The following is a 19418-nucleotide window of genomic DNA, read 5'->3' as shown; positions in this document are numbered from 1 at the left end:
GGCTGCCCCAACTCAATAGCACCCAAAAATAGCAACAGGAAGAGGAGTGACCATAAACCAGAAAACACATCATAATGTGAACTAGTCCAATCCAGGACTAATGCAATTGTTCCAATAGAAACTGACTAAACATGATGAAAAAAAGGATGCTATTCGAATAACAAATTTATCAGTTTGAATCAATCCATCTTGTTGATTATAGTAAAAAGATTACATTACGTTTACTTGTTATTAAGAGATTCTGTAAAGATATTCATTCTAAGTACATTTGCTTATCCCTTTTATCATCTTACTGCCTGTATCTAATTGAAATCTCCCTGAATTCATGGTTGGCCCATCCAAAACTGGATTCTAATAATGATATAAAAATTATTTGTATAGATTTAGCGCTATACATTATTTTAAAAAAAATCTATTCCTTTACTTTAAAAACTGTGACTCATATGCTTTGTAATACTGTATTTTTTTCTTACTTTGCAAAACTATGCTTAGTGAAATTAATATTCAGAAATTGCAAACATGAAATCAAAACAGTACTTTTGCAACTTAACTGTTTCCTTGGCCTAATATTGCACTCCAGACTTTTAAAGACAATTTCCACCCATATAATGCTGAACATCATTGGAACATCTAACAGCACAGGGATTGAGGGCAATAAGCAGAAAATTATTGTGGCAATGGGAAATGTGTCGTGCACAGTTGAAGTCAGAAGTTTACATACACCTTAGCCAAATACATTTAAACTCAGAGTTTCACAATTCCTGTCATTTAATCCTAGAAAACATTCCCTGTCTTAGGTCAGTTAGGATCACTACTTTATTTTAAGGATGTGAAATGTCAGAATAATAGTAGGGAGAATGATTTATTTCAGCTTTTATTTCTTTCATCACATTTCCTGTGGGTTTATAAGTTTACATACACTTTGTTAGTATTTGGTAGCATTGCCTTTAAATTGTTTAACTTGGGTCAAACGTTTCGGGTAGCCTTCCACAAGCTTCTCACAGTAAGTTGCTGGAATTTTGTTCCAATCCTCCAGACAGAACTGGTGTAACTGAGTCAGGTTTGTAGGACTCTTTGCTCGTACATGCTTTTTCAGTTCTGCCCACAAATTTTCTATCAGATTGAAGTCAGAAAATGATGTCAAGTCTGGTTCATCCTTGGGAGCAATTTCCAGATGCCTGAAAGTACCACATTCATCTGTTACAAACAATCGTACGCAAGTATAAACACCATGGAACCACACCACCATCATACCGCTCAGGAAGGAGACGCATTCTGTCTCCTAGAGATGAACGTACTTTGGCGTGAAAAGTGCAAATCAATCCCAGAACAACAACAAAGGACCTTGTGAAGATGCTGGAGGAAACAGGTGGGGGGGGGGGGGGCAGGGACGGGTGTGTGTGTGTGTGTGTGTGTGTGTACATATATATATCCACAGTAAAACGAGTCCTATATCCTGAAAGACTGCTCAGAAGCCACTGCTCCAAAACAGCCATAAAAAAGCCAGACTACAGTTTGCAAGTGCACATGGGGACAAAGATCTTACTTTTTGGAGAAATGTCCTCTGGTCTGATGAAACAAAAATTGAACTGTTTAACCATAATGACCATCGTTATGTTTTGAGGAAAAAGGGTGAGGCTTTCAAGCCGAATAACACCATCCCAACTGTGAAGCATGGAGGTGGCAGCATCATGTTGTGGGGTGCTTTGCTGCAGGAGGAACTGGTGCACTTCACAAAATAGATGACATCATGAGGAAGGAAAATTATGTGGATATATTGAAGAAACATCTCAAGACATCAGCCAGGAAGTTAAGGCTCAGTCACAAATGGGTCTTCCAAACGGACAATGACCCCAAGCATACCTGCAAAGTTGTGGCAAAATTGCTTAAGGACAACAAAGTCAAGGTATTGGAGTGGCCAGCACAAAGCCTTGACCTCAATCCGATAGAAAATTTGTGAGCAGAACTGAAAAAGGAGCAAGGAGGCCTACAAACCTGACACAGTTACACCAGTTCTGTCTGGAGGATTGGAACAAAATTCCAGCAACTTACTGTGAGAAGCTTGTGAAAGGCTAACCAAAACGTTTGACCCAAGTTAAACAATTTAAAGGCAATGCTACTAAATTCTAACAAAGTGTATGTAAACTTATAAACCCACAGGAAATGTGATGAAAGAAATAAAAGCTGAAATAAATCATTCTCCCTACTATTATTCTGACATTTCACATCCTTAAAATAAAGTAGTGATCCTAACTAATCTAAGACAGGGAATGTTTTCTAGGATTAAATGTCAGGAATTGTGAAACACTGAGTTTAAATGTATTCGGCTAAGGTGTATGTAAACTTCTGACTTCAATTGTATACCTGTTTCAACAATACCCCTCTTCTTAACACAATGTCAACGCAGAATGAAAGGCAGGGTGTGAAAGCATTTGATCTTCAGTGCTAACCACACTGAACAAGTTTGAAATATGCTGCTGCCATCACTCCAGCTAACTGGTGTGAGACAATAATGGACTCCCCCAACAACATGGCAGTCAAATCCTGCAGAATATTATACAGGTCGGACTGAGTTGTCAATCAACATTGTCTGACCAGGCCAAAGATTTCTAAAATACAAATTACATTTATAACCCTTTTTTAAAAAAGAATAATCATATTGCTTTCACAAATTGTAATGTTTTAACCCAGAAGTACTATTACAATCAGTCTACTTTTTGGAACTGTAAAATAAATACTGCAACACAGCCAACTATGGAACATAACAATCCTATCACGTCAAAGAGAAGAGCCAACTGTTCACAAGCAGAGAAAGTATGATTCAGTTTTATTCTTTGACTTATCATGCTATAACAAGTACATTATAAATCCCATTTATTTTACTGATTAAGGACTTGCAGTGGTTCCTAAACCCAATATTATTGTAAGTATAATAAATTTTTGGATTAGAGTAGATTAAGTTCTGACAGCAGAATCTTAACAAATAATGACTGAACTCATTTAGTGCAGGTACACAGCTAGTATAAAGCACTTTACAAAATATATTCAAAATTACATATACATCATTTGCAGAAATGTACTGAATCAGTTAGAATGTAACAATTGCTTTTTGTCGAAAGCACCTGCTCAGCAAGATACCCAACGTTATTAACTTCAAGATTAATTAGCGGATGTTGCACATTATTCCAATGTTTCAGAGATAAAGATAGCAGCTCCTAACCACCTCACTGGTAATCTGCCACCGAGATGCCACATGGCCAAAAGGTGGTGCTATTTGAAGAAGATCCATTTGTGATAAACCTTCACAGTTTAGCTTTGCCAGGATGAAGTTGTAGATTCTGAAGCTTCATGGCCAGTCCCATGTTACCAGCAATTTTCAGTTTTCCCTGGAAGAAGGCCTGGACAGAAAAATTATACTTTAGAATAAATCATTATTACTTAAATTAGAGCACTACAATTAAATACTTCTCCATACTTCATAATGAGTGCATATAATCCATGCATTCCCAAATTCAGGAGAATAGAATAGACATCAAATAGTGATCAATAACTGAAGTGCAACTATAGCGAGAGCCTTTGCTCTTCTCATCTTGATCCCAACCACACTTACTGTTTCTTTGAAAATATAAATCATTAGTCTTCCTTAAAACTTTACATTTTAAAAAGCTTAAAAAATCTCTATAATCATTTTAGCACTTGTTAAAAATGACCTCATTCACGAATTGACAAAATGGAAATACAAAGAGCCAGCGCCAGAGGTGCTGACATGATATATCATGTAAAGCCAAAATTACATTCAAATCTGGTAGCAACAGAGGAAGAACTCAGCAGTTCAGGCAGAATCAGGAAGATTAAAATACATGAAGGGAAAAGAGCAGAGAAGAGCAACAAGTATGGAAAATACAGCTGCAATGTACTACTATTTATAACTGAATTCTCTGGCCTTGGGGATCTTCAAAATCAGACTTTCCACTGCACTTTGACCTGTATGCTGTCCGTGGACATTGGTGATCACTACTGAACACTGTACTCAAGCTGAAGTTTCACAGCACAGCAACGTTAGACTTGCAATCTCCTACTCTGGCAATGTACTTGGACAGGGTACCGAATCTATAAATTTCTCCAAATCTCCCTCAGCATATCCACTGGACAGTTTGTTTCATTAACTAAAGATATTCCTTATCCTACCTCACAATTCTAGGGACGTACAATCAATTCTGATCTTGGGTACTCTCCTGTGAGGAGTTTGTGCTTTAATACATAATGTATCACACACATTCCCTCTCAATGTAATCTCAGTTTATTATCACGTGAGGTTTGTATTGACCAATGCGTATTGATCAAATATGCAAATTATAAACCATAGAGCTCTTATTACAAATCATTCAGACACTTTGCTCAGCCAAACATCACGCCCTAGCATCACCTGCTTCTCTGTTTCAGGTAAATATTTATCAATCTGCATAGTTTAACTGGAATACCAACTTCTTTAATTTTTGTGGTAGTCTTTTACACATCACCACTATCAAAAGCTTTCTGAAAGTTTATATTAGAAAGATTTCAACATCCATTTGTGTAATTTCCTTAAAACAAAATCAGTGTGATTGGTGAGATCACATCTATAAATACCTTCTCCTTTAAATACCAGAACTACCTTCTCTAAAACAGAATCCCCACTACCACCTCCCCTAGAATGAATGAATGCTAAAATATTTAATGTAGGTACACCATTAACTTCTTGACTATTGAATACTTATACAAAATTATCTTTACATATGCTAATTATATTTTGGTTAACGAATTTCAACTCAATTTAAATGAATTTTATAATTGTTTATCAAATAACAGAAGAGTTCATTGCAATTAGTTCTCATGGCAATAACTATTTTTTAATGAATGAAGACAAATACATATAACAGGTCCTGTAGTTTTAGTTTTTGGTCTTGTTTTGTCTGGTGAATTTGGAGCTCCTTTCCAGGGAACGCGCTAGACGGTAGCGTGATATTAATACGCAGCAGCCTCTCCGGACTCTGGATTGGGGATTGCCAAACGTTATGTGGATTTTCTGGTGTAGTCTGTTTTGTGATATGCTTTTGTGATGTCATTCTGAGGAACGTTGTCTCATTTTTTAACTGCATTGCATTTGTGGTTTCTAAATGACAATAAACTGAATCTGACTCTTTCACTGTGTTAAGTCCTTTACATCAGCGATGTAACTTACATTACTTGTAATGTAGCTACGATTGTGGCACAGGCTAATGTGGATCTAACCTGCACACAGCATTGCACCACAAAGGGAGAACTCGGTTAGAAATTAGTACAGATATTGTGAGAGGACAGATTAAGAAAACAATGTTGATTAGTTTAAAAAAAATTGTTTTCCTTCAATTAACACATGAACCTTGCATACATTTAACTGTAGACGTGCAGTAGCCGCCACACAGTTTTGAAGAAGAAGAAGAATAGCCCTTAACTCGGCAGTGGAGTTATCGGGGCACCGTCTTGACAGTGTTTCCGTAGCAAGCTATTCTTGTTTTTACGAGGCTGAGTTGCTAGCTCGACACTCAACCTGACTTGGATTCGAACTCAGGAACCTTCGCTCCGGAGTCCGGCGCTGATATAATTGCGCCACCAAGCAGGACATAGAGTTTTGAGAGGGTCTTGAACTCACAACGTGACTCTAGAGGTGGGTGTCTTATCACTCCTGTTCCCATGTCCTGCCAATTGTATATTTTGAATTATTTGTTGGCTCCTGTTATGTTTCTTACTGTTTAATAGATGAAATACACTATATATCCTAGCAATAAACCTAGCAATTATAGGCCTGTCAGTTTGACGTCAGTGGTGGGTAAATTAATAGTAAGTATTCTTAGAGATGGTATATATAATTATCTGGATAGACAGGGTCTGATTAGGAACAGTCAACATGGATTTGTGCGTGGAAGGTCATGTTTGACAAATCTTATTGAATTTTTTGAAGAGATTACGAGAAAAGTTGACAAGGGTGAAGCAGTGGATGTTGTCTATATGGACTTCAGTAAGGCCTTTGACAAGGTTCCGCACGGAAGGTTAGTTAGGAAGGTTCAATCGTTAGGTATTAATATTTAAGTAGTAAAATGGATTCAACAGTGACTGGATGGGAGATGCCAGAGAGTAGTGATGGATAACTGTTTGTCAGGTTGGAGGCCAGTGACTAGTGGTGTGCCTCAGGGATCTGTACTGTGTCCAATGTTGTTTGTCATATACATTAATGACCTGGATGATGGGGTGGTAAATTTAATTAGTAAGTATGCAGATGATACTAAGGTAGGTGGTGTTGTGGATAATGAAGTAGATATTCAAAGTTTGCAGAGAGATTTAGGCCAGTTAGAAGAGTGGGCTGAGTGATGGAAGATGGAGTTTAATGCTGTTAAGTGTGAGGTAGGAGTTTGGTAGGAATAATCCAAATAGGACATAAATGGTAGGGCATTGAAGAATGCAGTAGAACAGAGTGATCTAGGAATAATGGTGCATAGTTCCCTGAAGATGGAATCTCATGTGGATAGGGTGGTGAAGAAAGCTTTTGGTATGTTGGCCTTTATAAATCAGAGCACTGAGTATAGGAGTTGGGATGTAATGTTAAAATTGTACAAGGCATTGGTAAGGCCGAATTTGGAGTATTGTGTACAGTTCTGGTCACCAAATTATAGGAAAGATGTCAACAAAATAGAGAGAGTACAGAGAAGATTTACTAGAATGTTACCTGGGTTTCAGCACCTAAGTTACAGGGAAAGGTTGAACAAGTTAGGTCTTTATTTTTGGAGCGTAGAAGGTTGAGGGGGGACTTGATAGAGGTACTTAAAATTATGAGGGGGATAGATAGAGTTGACGTGGATAGGCTTTTTCCATTGAGAGTAGGGGAGATTCAAACAAGAGGACATGAGTTGAGACTTGGGGGGCAAAAGTTTAAGGGTAACATGAGGGAGAATTTCTTTACTCAGAGAGCGGTAGCTGTGTAGAACGAGCTTCCAGTAGAAGTGGTAGAGGCAGGTTCAGTATTGTCATTTAAAGTAAAATTGGATAGGTATATGGACAGGAAAGGAATGGAGGGTTATGGGCTCAGTGCGGGTCAGTGGGATTAGGTGAGAGTAAGCGTTCGGCACGGACTAGAAGGGCCGAGATGTCCTGTTTCCGTGCTGTAATTGTTATATGATTTATATGGGTATATCAGATGGATCAAACTTGACCAGTCAAGCAAGTTACTGACAGTGCACTTTGGTAACCCAGTTCCTATGATGTTTACTTCCAAACACTTAAATACTGAGATCATGCCAGGGAAGTTTTTGAAACTAAATTCTTAAAATTGTATAACTTACGTAATGACTAACAAAAAAAGCTTAAAATTATTATGTGTTGATTCTTAGTATATTCAAGATTGGACTGTAAGTATATCAAGAAATGAAATCTACCATAACTTAAAGTGCAAGGCAATGTTTATTGTTTATTTAGTAGATACTCATATTTAAATCTATACAACAAAAACATGATGAAATTTATCACACACAAAATCCCAACTAAATACCAAACTGACAATGATTCGGCATACCTGAAACAATTTATAAGGCAGTAGATAAATGCAAGCCTTGCACTTTAAGTTATGGCAGATCTCAATTCACAAACACAAAGTGGTCTGTATCTCAGTCTGGTGCTGAGGATGACAGAGCTGAGGTCATTTCTTGGAAGTGAGACCCTGCTGAGTGGTACATGGATAAAAAGTGACAGATGAAATCTGGATAAGGTAGGGTGCTCTTATAGTGGGAAAGAGGGTTGTGGAATGGAAACCACAGATCTTATTCCAACTTTCTCTCAGATGCAGGAGGTGTTTACCAATATGAGAGAAAATATTCTACAGTTTCTAGTCTTTGCAAGTGAGCTGCACCAATTTTCAAGTGAATAGCAGCAAAAATGAGAATTTAATGCAAGTTATTTTTCCAGTAAGTATATCATGTTGATGCAATGTCTGCATTTTGTTTCCATTATTCATTTTGCTCCCATTATTTACTTTGCTACAGCAGGTGTTAAAGGCAATATAGTGAAATGAAGGAAAGAGGCACTGAGCCAGACTCTGCCGTTGGAAAAAAAGCAAGCATGACATTTAATACATTCAACCCTCTGTTTAACATTAAACTTCTAAGCAGAAACTACTCACAGTCTGGGGATTCATCTTGCCAGTCATCAAAGCTAACAAATCATTATCAGACATCGTTATGGTGCAGTCAGCTTTCTTCTCTATAGAAAGGGAAAAGTAGTTCAGCGAACTTATATGCAACACCATCAAAATACATTTGGAATTTTTTCATTACACATTAAATTGCAGTCCTGTCCCAATATTGTCAAAACCATTGATATGATCTATATCTTGACAGTAAATGTCAGCAATCCCACAATTAAATTTCTTCTGGTATAGACCAATATAAATGTTTTTAAAACTTTTTTTTAATAGTGCAAAGGTTTCTCCCCCAAATCCCACATTAACTGCACCTTGTCCTTTCAAGAAGTCTGCTGACTACTGATAAGCTTAGGTGGCCGATTTCTACAGTGGGACCTTAAGTTTAGTTATCCAGGACTACTGCCAAAAGAAACCTCATTTTGTTGCTCTAAAGTTATAGATCTGCAAGATTTAATTGTGCTACTTTATTTATTTTAATTTCTTTTAATCTGTCAAGAAAATAAAGGACTGAAATGTGTGAGTAGTGGTTCCAAAAGGAATACTGATTTTAGCCACCTGTAGGTAATTATACTGAGTCAGATATTTGGCCTTACCGGCCTGCCACATTATTTAATAAGCTCTACTTAACCTTCGCTTTTCCTCTCATGGAGTCTCTTAGCTGCCAAAAATCTTGCTCAATGTCTAAACCTCAATAATCTCCTCGTTACTTGGCTTCTAATAAGTGATCTGTTTGAAATAGATTCAAAATGTGCATCTGAAGAAATAACCTATTTTTGAAACATAGAAGAAATATCAAAATCTCAGTAAAATGCAATTCAATGTCTGTATCTAACCAAATGGTAAGAAAAAGACACATTAATTTTAAGAGACAATTGTTGACTTGCTCCAAATTCTGAAGTGTTAGCTCTCTCTGCTTCATGTATAAATAAATTTAAAGTCTCAAAAAAAGGACAGTTCAATATGGAACAACTTTTAAATAAATTGAATGGTATGAAATCCATTGTGTACAATTGACCAATTCAAATGAAATTCACCAAGTTTCAGCTGTATGCTTCATGGAAAAAAAAGTACTTTACCCTCAACCTCCATACTGAATCTTTCTTGAACCTGAATAATTGTTGAGTTCATTGTTCCAGTATACTTCCTTACTTTGTTGATTAGATCTTGTTTTGTCTTTTTAACTATTTTTCTATTGGATGGGTTAAGAAATGTATGTTTGCCTGCTTTCTTCACCCACATGGCCAGAAGGAAGTTCTGCGTTGCCTCCCCCTCACTCTTCCTGCAACTTGTCACTCAGATTAAATTGGAAAAGCCAAGTACAAATAACTCTACTGAGCAGTTGCAAGAATCTTTCAGTTATTAAATGCCTGCACTGAAATCCCTAAAGCTTTCCTTGTACTGAACTTCTACTAGTTCACAACTGCAGCCTGCTGCCAAATACAGACATTCAAACAAAGCCCTATGATATTAAACTGGCTTATTGCATCTTTTATATAATCTGTATGGCAATGGGAGCTATAGAATGTTACTATGTAAACCACTTGCATGTCTCCTTCAATAAACCACAATGAGCAAAATATAATAGAAATAAAATATGCTCCTAGACCACAGTGTGTTATTAGTAGGTTGATGCTTCCTTTTTATTACTATTGAAGGGCAAAAACACAATATCTGTGTGTATCAGAGAAAAAAATTTATGGTACCAGAATTGAAGTCCACAGATCCTTTTCCATTTTTGACATCCACCACCCAGAGGCCTTCTTTGCCATCTGGGCCATCTTTAACTTTAAAAGCAAATACTCCTCCAATTTTCTTCACAAACATCTCTCCTTCCTAGGGAAGATATAGGAAATTCATTCAGCTCTGTTCAAATGAAGATTATTCATAGACAATATATTCCAAGTGATATGTATCAAGCCAGTCTGAAACCTAACAGCTCTAATGACATGGGTTTGACGCTGATGTCCTGTTTGAATGAAATATGCATATTCTCCCAGTGACACCCTGGGGTGCTCCTGTGTCTTTCCATCTCCCAAAGACATGCAGATCAGTACATTAATTGCCATTGTAAATTGCCCTGAATGTGCAGATGACTGGTAGAATCTGGAAGCCGGTGAGAATGAGGAAAAAATAAAGTGGGTTTAGAACAGGAGTAATATGTGCAAAAGTCTTAGGCACATTTATATAGCTAGGGTGCCAAAGACTTTTTGCATTGTACCGTATTATTTGTCAACACAGAGCAGACAGAACTTGTAAATCTGGCGGGAGCAATAGATGATAAGAATGATGAGCGTGGAATGCCACAGGAGGGGTGTGGGACAGGTGGCAGAGGAGGAGTTCCGGGGTGGGGGTGTAGACAAATCCAGCCCTGAAATTCCAGGCAATGTCATTTGATTTCAAACAATTGGTTTATTGACCATTACAGAATATCTCTCCAGTGCTTCCTGCTCCCTTCCCTCTCCCTTTCTCTTTTCACAACCATGATTCCCCTCTGCCTGCTCCCTTCCTATTCTCAGTCCTCAGTGGAGAGCCATATCTGAATCAGGTTTGTCATCACTCATATATGTTATGAAATTTGTTTTTTTCGTGGCAGTACAGTGCAATACATAAAATTACTACAGTACTGTGCAAAAGTCTTAGGTACTGTAGCTAGCTATTTCAGGGTAAAGTGACCACAAGCTGGAGCTCTGCTTAATGGGGAAAGGCATATAAAAAAATAACTCCGACTGTAAACTTTTTTAAAGTGAGCAGGAAACTACATGTACAAAAAGATTTTTTAAAAAGTTTTCAAAAATGCAACAAGGGGGAGGATTTGTCAACTAAAGCAAAGCACATAAATTAAAAACAAATGTTTACTGCCCAGAGGTTTAGATGAAAGAAAACTGTAAATTGTTACAATATGGCAATAACCAAATTTCAAAGCACTATTTTAACGAGCTACCTATGCTGACATCCTCCAAGAGGTATTCAGGCAGCACACTGCCTAGTTTTATGCTGATCCACAATCAACTATTCTGCTCGCACTAAAAAGATAAAAAGACCAGAACTGTAGACAGGTTGTTTAAACATCTGGTTTGAAGCAGTAATAAATGTGAATTTATAGCTGCACTCAGTAGCTGTCATGGTGTATGGTTTCCCAGTACATATATCATGAAGTAATTTACTACAGCTCCAAGTTCGTATCTGAAATGAACAAGTTGCGTGCAGATTCAAGTTCCAACATGTAACCTAGAAAACAACAAATTACGACAGAAACTCGTGATAAATGCAAGTAAAGTTACCAAATATGCTATAAAATAATTCATGAACTTGGATAAATGCAAAACATAGGAAGTGTGCAATGGGTAAAAATTCAGAGTTTTCCCAACATATGGGCAAAATAACCAAGAAACTAAACTAACAAGTAATGATAATGGGGGACATAACTGATTACTGAGGATTAAATTTCATTGATGATAATTAAAAATTACTGCAATGTATTTTCCACAATGATCTCACCGTAATTCTTCAACAGTTAGCTATTCAAAGAGATCTAGATTATGTGAGCACAATTACAATATTGATGCCTGAACAGAAGAAAAAGAATCTGGTGTAGGTAGCATAGACATGGTTATCCAAATAATATCCTAAACTGATATAATTTCTGATTCATAAAATTCTGTATCAGAAACTAGCAAGAATATTTCTGTAGAATGTAGGACAGGAATACAGCTTCTGAAAACACACACTGAATACACAGACAAGCCTGGCCAAACAAACATGAAAATTACATAATTTAAAAAACACAATGATTAAGATATCACTATGACTATGGGATGGAAAAGTATCAATTGAGCTTATCATGGAAACCTGAAATAATAAAAGATATAAACAAACTAATGCACCAGAATTATACATTAAACATACAAAATGAATACATAAATCAACTGATTCACCTGACATTCTCTCTTTGTTTTTGCAAACAATGGCATAAAAAGGCAAGCAAACAAACGTCAAAAAACCATCAGGATCTGCCCATTAAAAGTTCCTTTTGCTGGCTCTGATCTTGTGTCTACTAATGGTTGGACTATCCAAGGCTGTTAAAGAGTTCTGAATTCCCTCCTTCTTGCCCTTGTAAAACCTCCTCTGATGATAAACTTGCGAACTACATCCAAAAGTTTGTTCTTTGACTTGACATCCCATGATTTTAACTCTTCATACAACACTTTGATTGATTTCACAGATAAATTTTTTAAAAGTTACAAAGTCGATGTTTAAATTGAGTTGTAGTTGTATAATATATAGTACACTGCTTTGCAAACTCCATCAACTGAACTGATTGATTAAGGTAGTTTTACTGACTAATTTAGCAACTACTACAGTCAATTCATGAATGACATCTGGTCTGTGCACTCCCAAGCACTTCACCATTTTCTAACTAGTGACATACTTAATAGTAAGCGATATCCCAGTTTCTCACACAAATAAATGTAACAAATACAGTACTTGTCCCCAAAAGAGTACTTAGAGCCATGTGGAAAGCAAGGCAGGTATGATGGAGAAAGGGGCAGAAGGATGTATGATAGGTTAATTAATCTATTTGCCATTGTGCACTGTCTCAGACTGTTTTGTTGAAATGGCTGTTTCTGTGCTGTAATTTCTCTATGTGATTCAATACAATCCTTGTTTCCCAATTTCTTTGCCAATCAAAATTACAGATCACATTCCAAATCACCACTCTTCAATGAAAACTGTTTGGAAATATTCCGATTTATTTTGCACAGCACCTTTGCAATTTTAACTTTTTTTCATTCTAATTCTCAAAAATGAAAGGGACAATGTGGATTCACTGAGGAAGTAAAACCGATGTAGCTGACCAAAATAGAATGAAGCGAAGAAAGGTGCCGCATTATTATCAGGAAAGATAAAGGAGAGCCAGTAAACTTTTATGAAAGCAACAGAAATTTAATTAATCTACTCACATCGCCCTCCACAACTGCCAATTATTTCTCTAGCACTGATTAATCCATTTGGACAACATTTGCCAGTATTTTTCTAGCAAAACATTGTGATCAGCTAAGACTGGGGACTGAATTTTAGCTAGACAGCACCAAACTGGAGAGCCCATTTCCGGGGCTGCAAAAGAAGAGTTGCTGGAAGTGTTCAACAAGGCAGGCAGTCTTGTGGAAATCTGATATTTCATATCAAGAATCCTTAATCAGAATTGGAAAATTGGGAAGACCAATGAATATTAAGTGTTAGAGTAATGCCTCTTCCACTATAACAACTAATTATTTTCACTAACCCCTCCTCTCTCTCATTAATTTGGCCTGTAAAGTTAATGGTTTCGTGCCCCCCACCCCCACTGACAAATTTAATATTTCTAGCAATTTCTCCTCCAGTATTCAGCATCTTCAGGTTTTGGGACCTAATAGATTTGGAGCGGTTGCCTTCTGCTAAATCAAAACTGAAACAATTGCTTATTTATTTGATAAATTTATTTTCATGTGAAGTCACTTTTCAAAATTATATGCTTAATTGATTTTTACAAAGCGTATGCATAGAAATAGAAAGGTAGAGTTGAATTTGAATCATTTCAGAATTCAGTCAAGGTAGGATAATCCCTTTACAAGGCAATATTTATAATATTCATATTTCAAACTACAAAAATAAGAATATGTAGATTCTCTACAGACCAACCCCTGTTACAAAGAACAGAACTCTGTGTTCTGAGGTGGAAGGTGTCCATTGAAAAACTACAATAAAAGGAAATCTCAGTATTTTCAATCATACACTTGCGCTCATTTAGCCAGCTGGTGGTGTAGTGGCATCTGCACCGGAATTCAAGGCAAATGGTCTCAGGTTTGAATCTGGCCGACTCCTTGCATGCTTTCCACCTATGCTGAGTTGAGCATCGAGCTAGCAGCTCGACCTTATAAAAAACAGAAAAAATGCTAAAGAAAGGGTAATGTTGCCACTCGATAGGTCACAAGGCACAGAAAGGAACAACAACTTGATCCACAGATCCCTGAAAGTTGCCTCACAGGTAGACAGGGTAGTTAAGAAAGCTTATGGGGTGTTAGCTTTCATAAGTCAAGGGATAGAGTTTAAGAGTCGCGATGTAATGATGCAGCTCTATAAAACTCTGGTTCGGCCACACTTGGAGTACTGTGTCCAGTTCTGGTCACCTCACTATAGGAAGGATGTGGAAGCACTGGAAAGTGTACAGAGGAGATTTACCAGGATGCTGCCTGGTTTAGGGAGTATGGATTATGATCAGAGATTAAGGGAGCTAGGGCTTTACTCTTTGGAGAGGAGGATGAGAGGAGACATGATAGAGGTGTACAGGATACTAAGAGGAATAGACAGAGTGGACAGCCAGCGCCTCTTCCCCAGGGCACCACTGCTCAGTACAAGAGGACATGGCTTTAAGGTAAGGGGAGGGCAGTTCAAGGGGGATATTAGAGGAAGGTTTTTCACTCAGAGAGTGAATCAGAGAGAGTATCTTCAGAATCAGGTTTGTTATCACCAGCATGTGTCGTGAAATTTGTTAACTTAGCAGCAGCGGTTCAATGCAATACATAATATAGAAGGAAAAAAAAACACAAAATAAAATAATAATAAATTATTTATGTATATTGAATAGATTAAAAATCATGCAAAAAACCAGAAATAACATATTAAAAAAGTGAGGTAGTTTCCAAGGGTTCAATGTCCATTTGGGAATCAGATGGTGGAGGGGAAGAAGCTGGTCCTGAATCGCTGAGTGTTTGCCTTCAGGCTTCTGTACCTCCTACCTGATGGTAACAGTGAGAAAAGGGCATGCCCTGAGTGCGGAAGATCCTTAATAACAGACGCTGCTTTTAAAGCAATAGCCTTTTAATACAAACTGACATTTTAAAGGATTCAGGTGAAGGATAACATGTCACAAAAATGTAAATGCACATGAAGTTAGCTCATTATGGCTTTATGCCACGGCAGGAGTCAAATTTTATCTTACTCTGCCTGGAGATTCAGACCATGTCACCTACAGTCTAAAGTCAGCCTGTTACCCTCTTTGGTTTTCTAATTCCCCTGTGGAGCTGGTTTTTTTCTGTGAGAGGGCTCCTAGATGCTCCCCACCACATCACTCCCACTTACATTCCTTTTATGAGCATGAACAACAGGCTTTTGGCAGGCTTTCTAATCAGGGATGACATGATTCTGTCCTCAATGCACTTTCCCATAGGAGCAAAGACGTGGGCTGATGTTTATTCCCATCCCTACTACCCTTATTCAGGGGAACTAGCAGCAATTGAAGTTCAATCTGTTCAAATGGAGTTCAAAACCTGTACATCTATCACAAACTCCTCATACTTAGCCTTTGCAAGAGGCAAACGGTGGGGGGGGGGGGGGGCGGGGGGTGTAAACACACAAGCCAGAAGTTGTGCTTGCTTGAAACCAATTCTGTACTTCCTGAGAAAATTGATTCAGTTAGCGTACTTTTTTAAAACTTAATTTCTTGGGATGCAGGCATTACTAGTAAGATCAGGATTTGTTGCTCATTGCTAAGTGTCCTTGAACAGAATTGCAAGCTCCAATCTTGAACCACTGCAGTTCCTGTTGAAAGTATTCTCATAATGCCATGAGGGAGGGAGTGCACAGATTTAAACCTAACAACCATGAAGACCCACGTTAGGTGTGTGATTTGTAGAGTACTTCACTCATGTGAAAGCAAATCTCTCAGACCAGGAGCATCCTGGGATCGATTCACTGTTTCTCCCAAGTTTAACATGGTTTGACAAGATGGTGATAGTGAAAACACTACAGGATTTTATGCTCCTGCTGTCAATGGCTACAGCATAAGAACAAATAAAGACATCACCAGCTTAACATTAACACTATCACTGGCTAGACAGCTCCCTAACACCAATGATAAAGCCTACATATGAATAATGACCACTGGGTGCTTCACTTCAGCACAGGCAAATAAAAACAAGATTAATCTGTGATGATCAAACATGTTGGATCATTGGGTGATCCAGCATGCCAGTGGTTAATTGAAGCTTGTTTTAGCTATACCATAGTTGTGTAATACTCTTTTGATCTCAGTATGCTGAAACACTGGTTCTCAGCATACACTATAAGCCCTCAAACCTAATAAAAAAAACTTGACTGTAACGATTGTATATCCTCTGGATTTGGAAATGCATGGTTTGACAGCACCAGTCCTGACCATGTCATAGAGTCATACAGCACATCTTTCCAAAAGTGGAGCAACCAAAACTGTACACAAGGGCAAGCTAACCATAGTTCGGTAAAGCTGCAACACAGCTTCCCAACTTCTATATACTATGTCCCGACCCACTGTATAATGTAAACATGGCATATGTCTTTTTCATTACCTTATCCATTTGTGTTGCTACTTTCAGGAAACACTATGGCCCCTCTGTTCATCAGCATCGCTTAACACTCAACCATTTACTATATATGTCCTACACTGATTTGTCTTCTCAAAATGCATCACTGCTACTTGTTCAGATTAAATTCATTTTACCCCTCACCCTCATTGCCCAAGTCCACACATTGTTTACCCCTTTGGTGCTCAAGGAAATCCACTCTTTCCTTTTCCTCTGAATAGACTTGATGAAGACTTAAGATTCTCTTTAATCTTATCATGGCTCGTTTGTGCCCTCCATTCTTGATTTCTTTCCTATACAATATTTCTGTAGAGACTCACACACTAATAGTTGCCTATACCTGTCATGTGTTTTCTTCCTTATCCTGATCAAGCTTTAGCTGGCTGCAGTTATAGGGTGAGCTTAGACAGACTGGCTTATTCTCACTGGAATACTGGAGACTGAAATGCAACCATACAAAAGATTTACAAAATTATGAAGGGTATAAACAGAGAAGGGAGTCAGAATCTTTTTGGCCCAGGGCAAGGCAGTCTAGAACTAAACAGAAGTCCACCTGGACAACAGACATGCCCTCCTCATTACTACATCAAGGAAGTACAGGAGCGTAAAGGCACACAGCCCTGCCATCAGGTTTCAGAATGGTCCCTAAACCCATGAACACTACCTCACTATCTTTGCCCTCTTTATGCACCATGTATTTATTTTTTATCTATGCATTTCTTATTGCAACTTATAGTATACTTTGTGTATTGCACTGTAACTGCAGCTGCAAAACAACAATTTTTATGACATTTCTCAATGATAATAAACCTGATCCTGATCATATTTTTAAGGTGAGGGGGAAGAATATAATATTTTCACATAAAAGATGATGAACATTTGAAATGAGCTGCCACAGGAGGTCATGGAAGCAGATACTATAACAAGATCTAAAAGGGTTTGGGACAAGTACTTGGATAGGAAATGAATAGAAGGGTACAGTTCTAATGCAGGCAACTGAGATTAGCAATATAGGCATCATGGCCAGCATGGATGAGGTGGGCCAAACGGGCCTGTTTCTGGACTGTGTATTTCCTTGAAAATTAAATCCCCCACCACTGTAACCTTGTTTCTCTTCCACCTTTCTCCAATTTGCTTACTTATTTGTATTTCTAATTCCTGCAGACTACTGAGAGGCCTTTAGTATAACCTCAGCAAAGTGACTGAACCATTCTTATTCCAAGATTCCACCCATGTGGAATCATTTGTCAATTTGTCCAGGATACCTTCTCCGAATACTGCCCTGATATACTCACACTAAGTGAAAAAAAATCACTTTGATGCTTGATGCATTTTGAAAGCACATGACGAGGGTCACACAGATAGTTTAAAATATACAGTAGATTCCAGTTAATTGGGCAATCTATTCATCAGGGCTGCTGGTTATCTGGGACAACTCAAATGATAAAAAAATAAATCCAAGAAAATAGCTGGGATTCCCTTCATTTATTTGGGACACTATGCCATGTAATTGGGGCAGGAGACTTGCTGAACAGCTTCTAACTAGTCTCGGTCGTGTGCACTGACTGTTTGCTAGAAATAAGCAGTAGGACAATTGGGAACTGTTCTGATCACCGCAGTTTCAAGCATTCAGCCTTGGAGATGCCAGAAACAGCCGGGAGTGAAGATGAAATGATTTCACTAATTCAACAAGTTAGGAATTATGAAGAACTTGAAGGTATTTTGAATGTTACAATGAAAATGAGGATTTGGAGGATGCAATCATTGATAGCACAGTATAAAGGCTGTCCATTATGTACAGTGCGTGTCTATGCAGATTTTGTTCATTTACAGTCAATCATAAGAACACAGTACATGAACTCCTCCATCAATAACTATTAGGAACAAATACACAGTTTTATAGTACTTTAGTGGTATTGGCAGTGATCTAATTTGTTCTGTATTTCATTTAAATACCTAATTTGATAGTTAAATGGTAGTTTGTTTTTTATATCTTTTTCCTATTCCCATGAAACTTCAGTTAAGTGGGGCAGCCAATTATTTGGGCCAAAATGTACATCCGAATGTGTCCCAGTTAACTGGAATCTACTGCAGAGCAATGGAGTTAAATCCATAAAATAACCATACTGGAGAAAACTAGGGAGATAATCAAAAAGACACTATCTATGGTAGACTTATTAGTCACAATACCTCCTGTAAAATTTACTGCACATTGGCACAAATATTGTATATTAATAATGCTGCTCTGATGTTTCGAAGAAGCCAACTGGTAAATTCATGCTTCAATACTACAAGTGTATATCAGATTATCCACAGAAGATATTGAACTAATGTTAGTGCAGAGCCATTCCACCATACTTAATGATGATTCAGCAAATCAATCTGAAAACTCCAGCAAAACTCCTGTCACCGGATGAGGGAAAAGCTGAGCAGTCTGTGGTCGACACAGCTCAGCAGAAGTGGTGCGCATGTATGAATTCTTCTTGAAGAGGTAACCAACTCTCTGAATAAAGCCTGCAGATAATATCAAGAACATTTTGTAATATCAGGAATGGCTTTTGTAAATCAGGATTCAATTGTGACCATGGATAGTGCCTGCCTGGAATTTGCACATTCTACCTGTGACCATGTGTGCTTCCTCCAGATGCTTTGCTTACCTCCTATATTACACAAACACGTGGGTCGCTTGGTTTACTGGCCACTGTAAATTGACACCAGCGTGCAGATCACTGAGTAGAATCTTGGGCAAATTGAAAGTTATAAATAAAATGGGATTAATGTAGTATTAGTGAAATAGATCATGGCTGACATAGACTAAATGGGCTGAAGGG

At 37.8% G+C, this 19418-nt stretch overlaps 1 protein-coding gene across 1 annotated transcript in view; it reads right to left on the bottom strand.

Moving 5' to 3' along the window:
- Window positions 1-2810: 2810 nt before the first annotated feature.
- Window positions 2811-19418, bottom strand: part of scp2a (sterol carrier protein 2a) — a 105363-nt gene continuing 88755 nt past the window's right edge. The window contains exons 14-16 of the mRNA XM_059984326.1: window positions 9913-10042; window positions 8189-8268; window positions 2811-3398 (exon numbers count right to left, since the gene is read on the bottom strand). Of these exons, the coding sequence (XP_059840309.1) occupies window positions 3303-3398; window positions 8189-8268; window positions 9913-10042 (306 nt within the window). The 3' untranslated portion in view covers window positions 2811-3302. The remainder of the gene's footprint in view (window positions 3399-8188; window positions 8269-9912; window positions 10043-19418) is intronic.

The sequence above is a fragment of the Hypanus sabinus genome, chromosome 11 (genome assembly GCF_030144855.1).
Source record: "Hypanus sabinus isolate sHypSab1 chromosome 11, sHypSab1.hap1, whole genome shotgun sequence".
NCBI classification, from domain to species: domain Eukaryota; kingdom Metazoa; phylum Chordata; class Chondrichthyes; order Myliobatiformes; family Dasyatidae; genus Hypanus; species Hypanus sabinus.
This window is presented reverse-complemented; position numbering and strand designations above follow the sequence as displayed.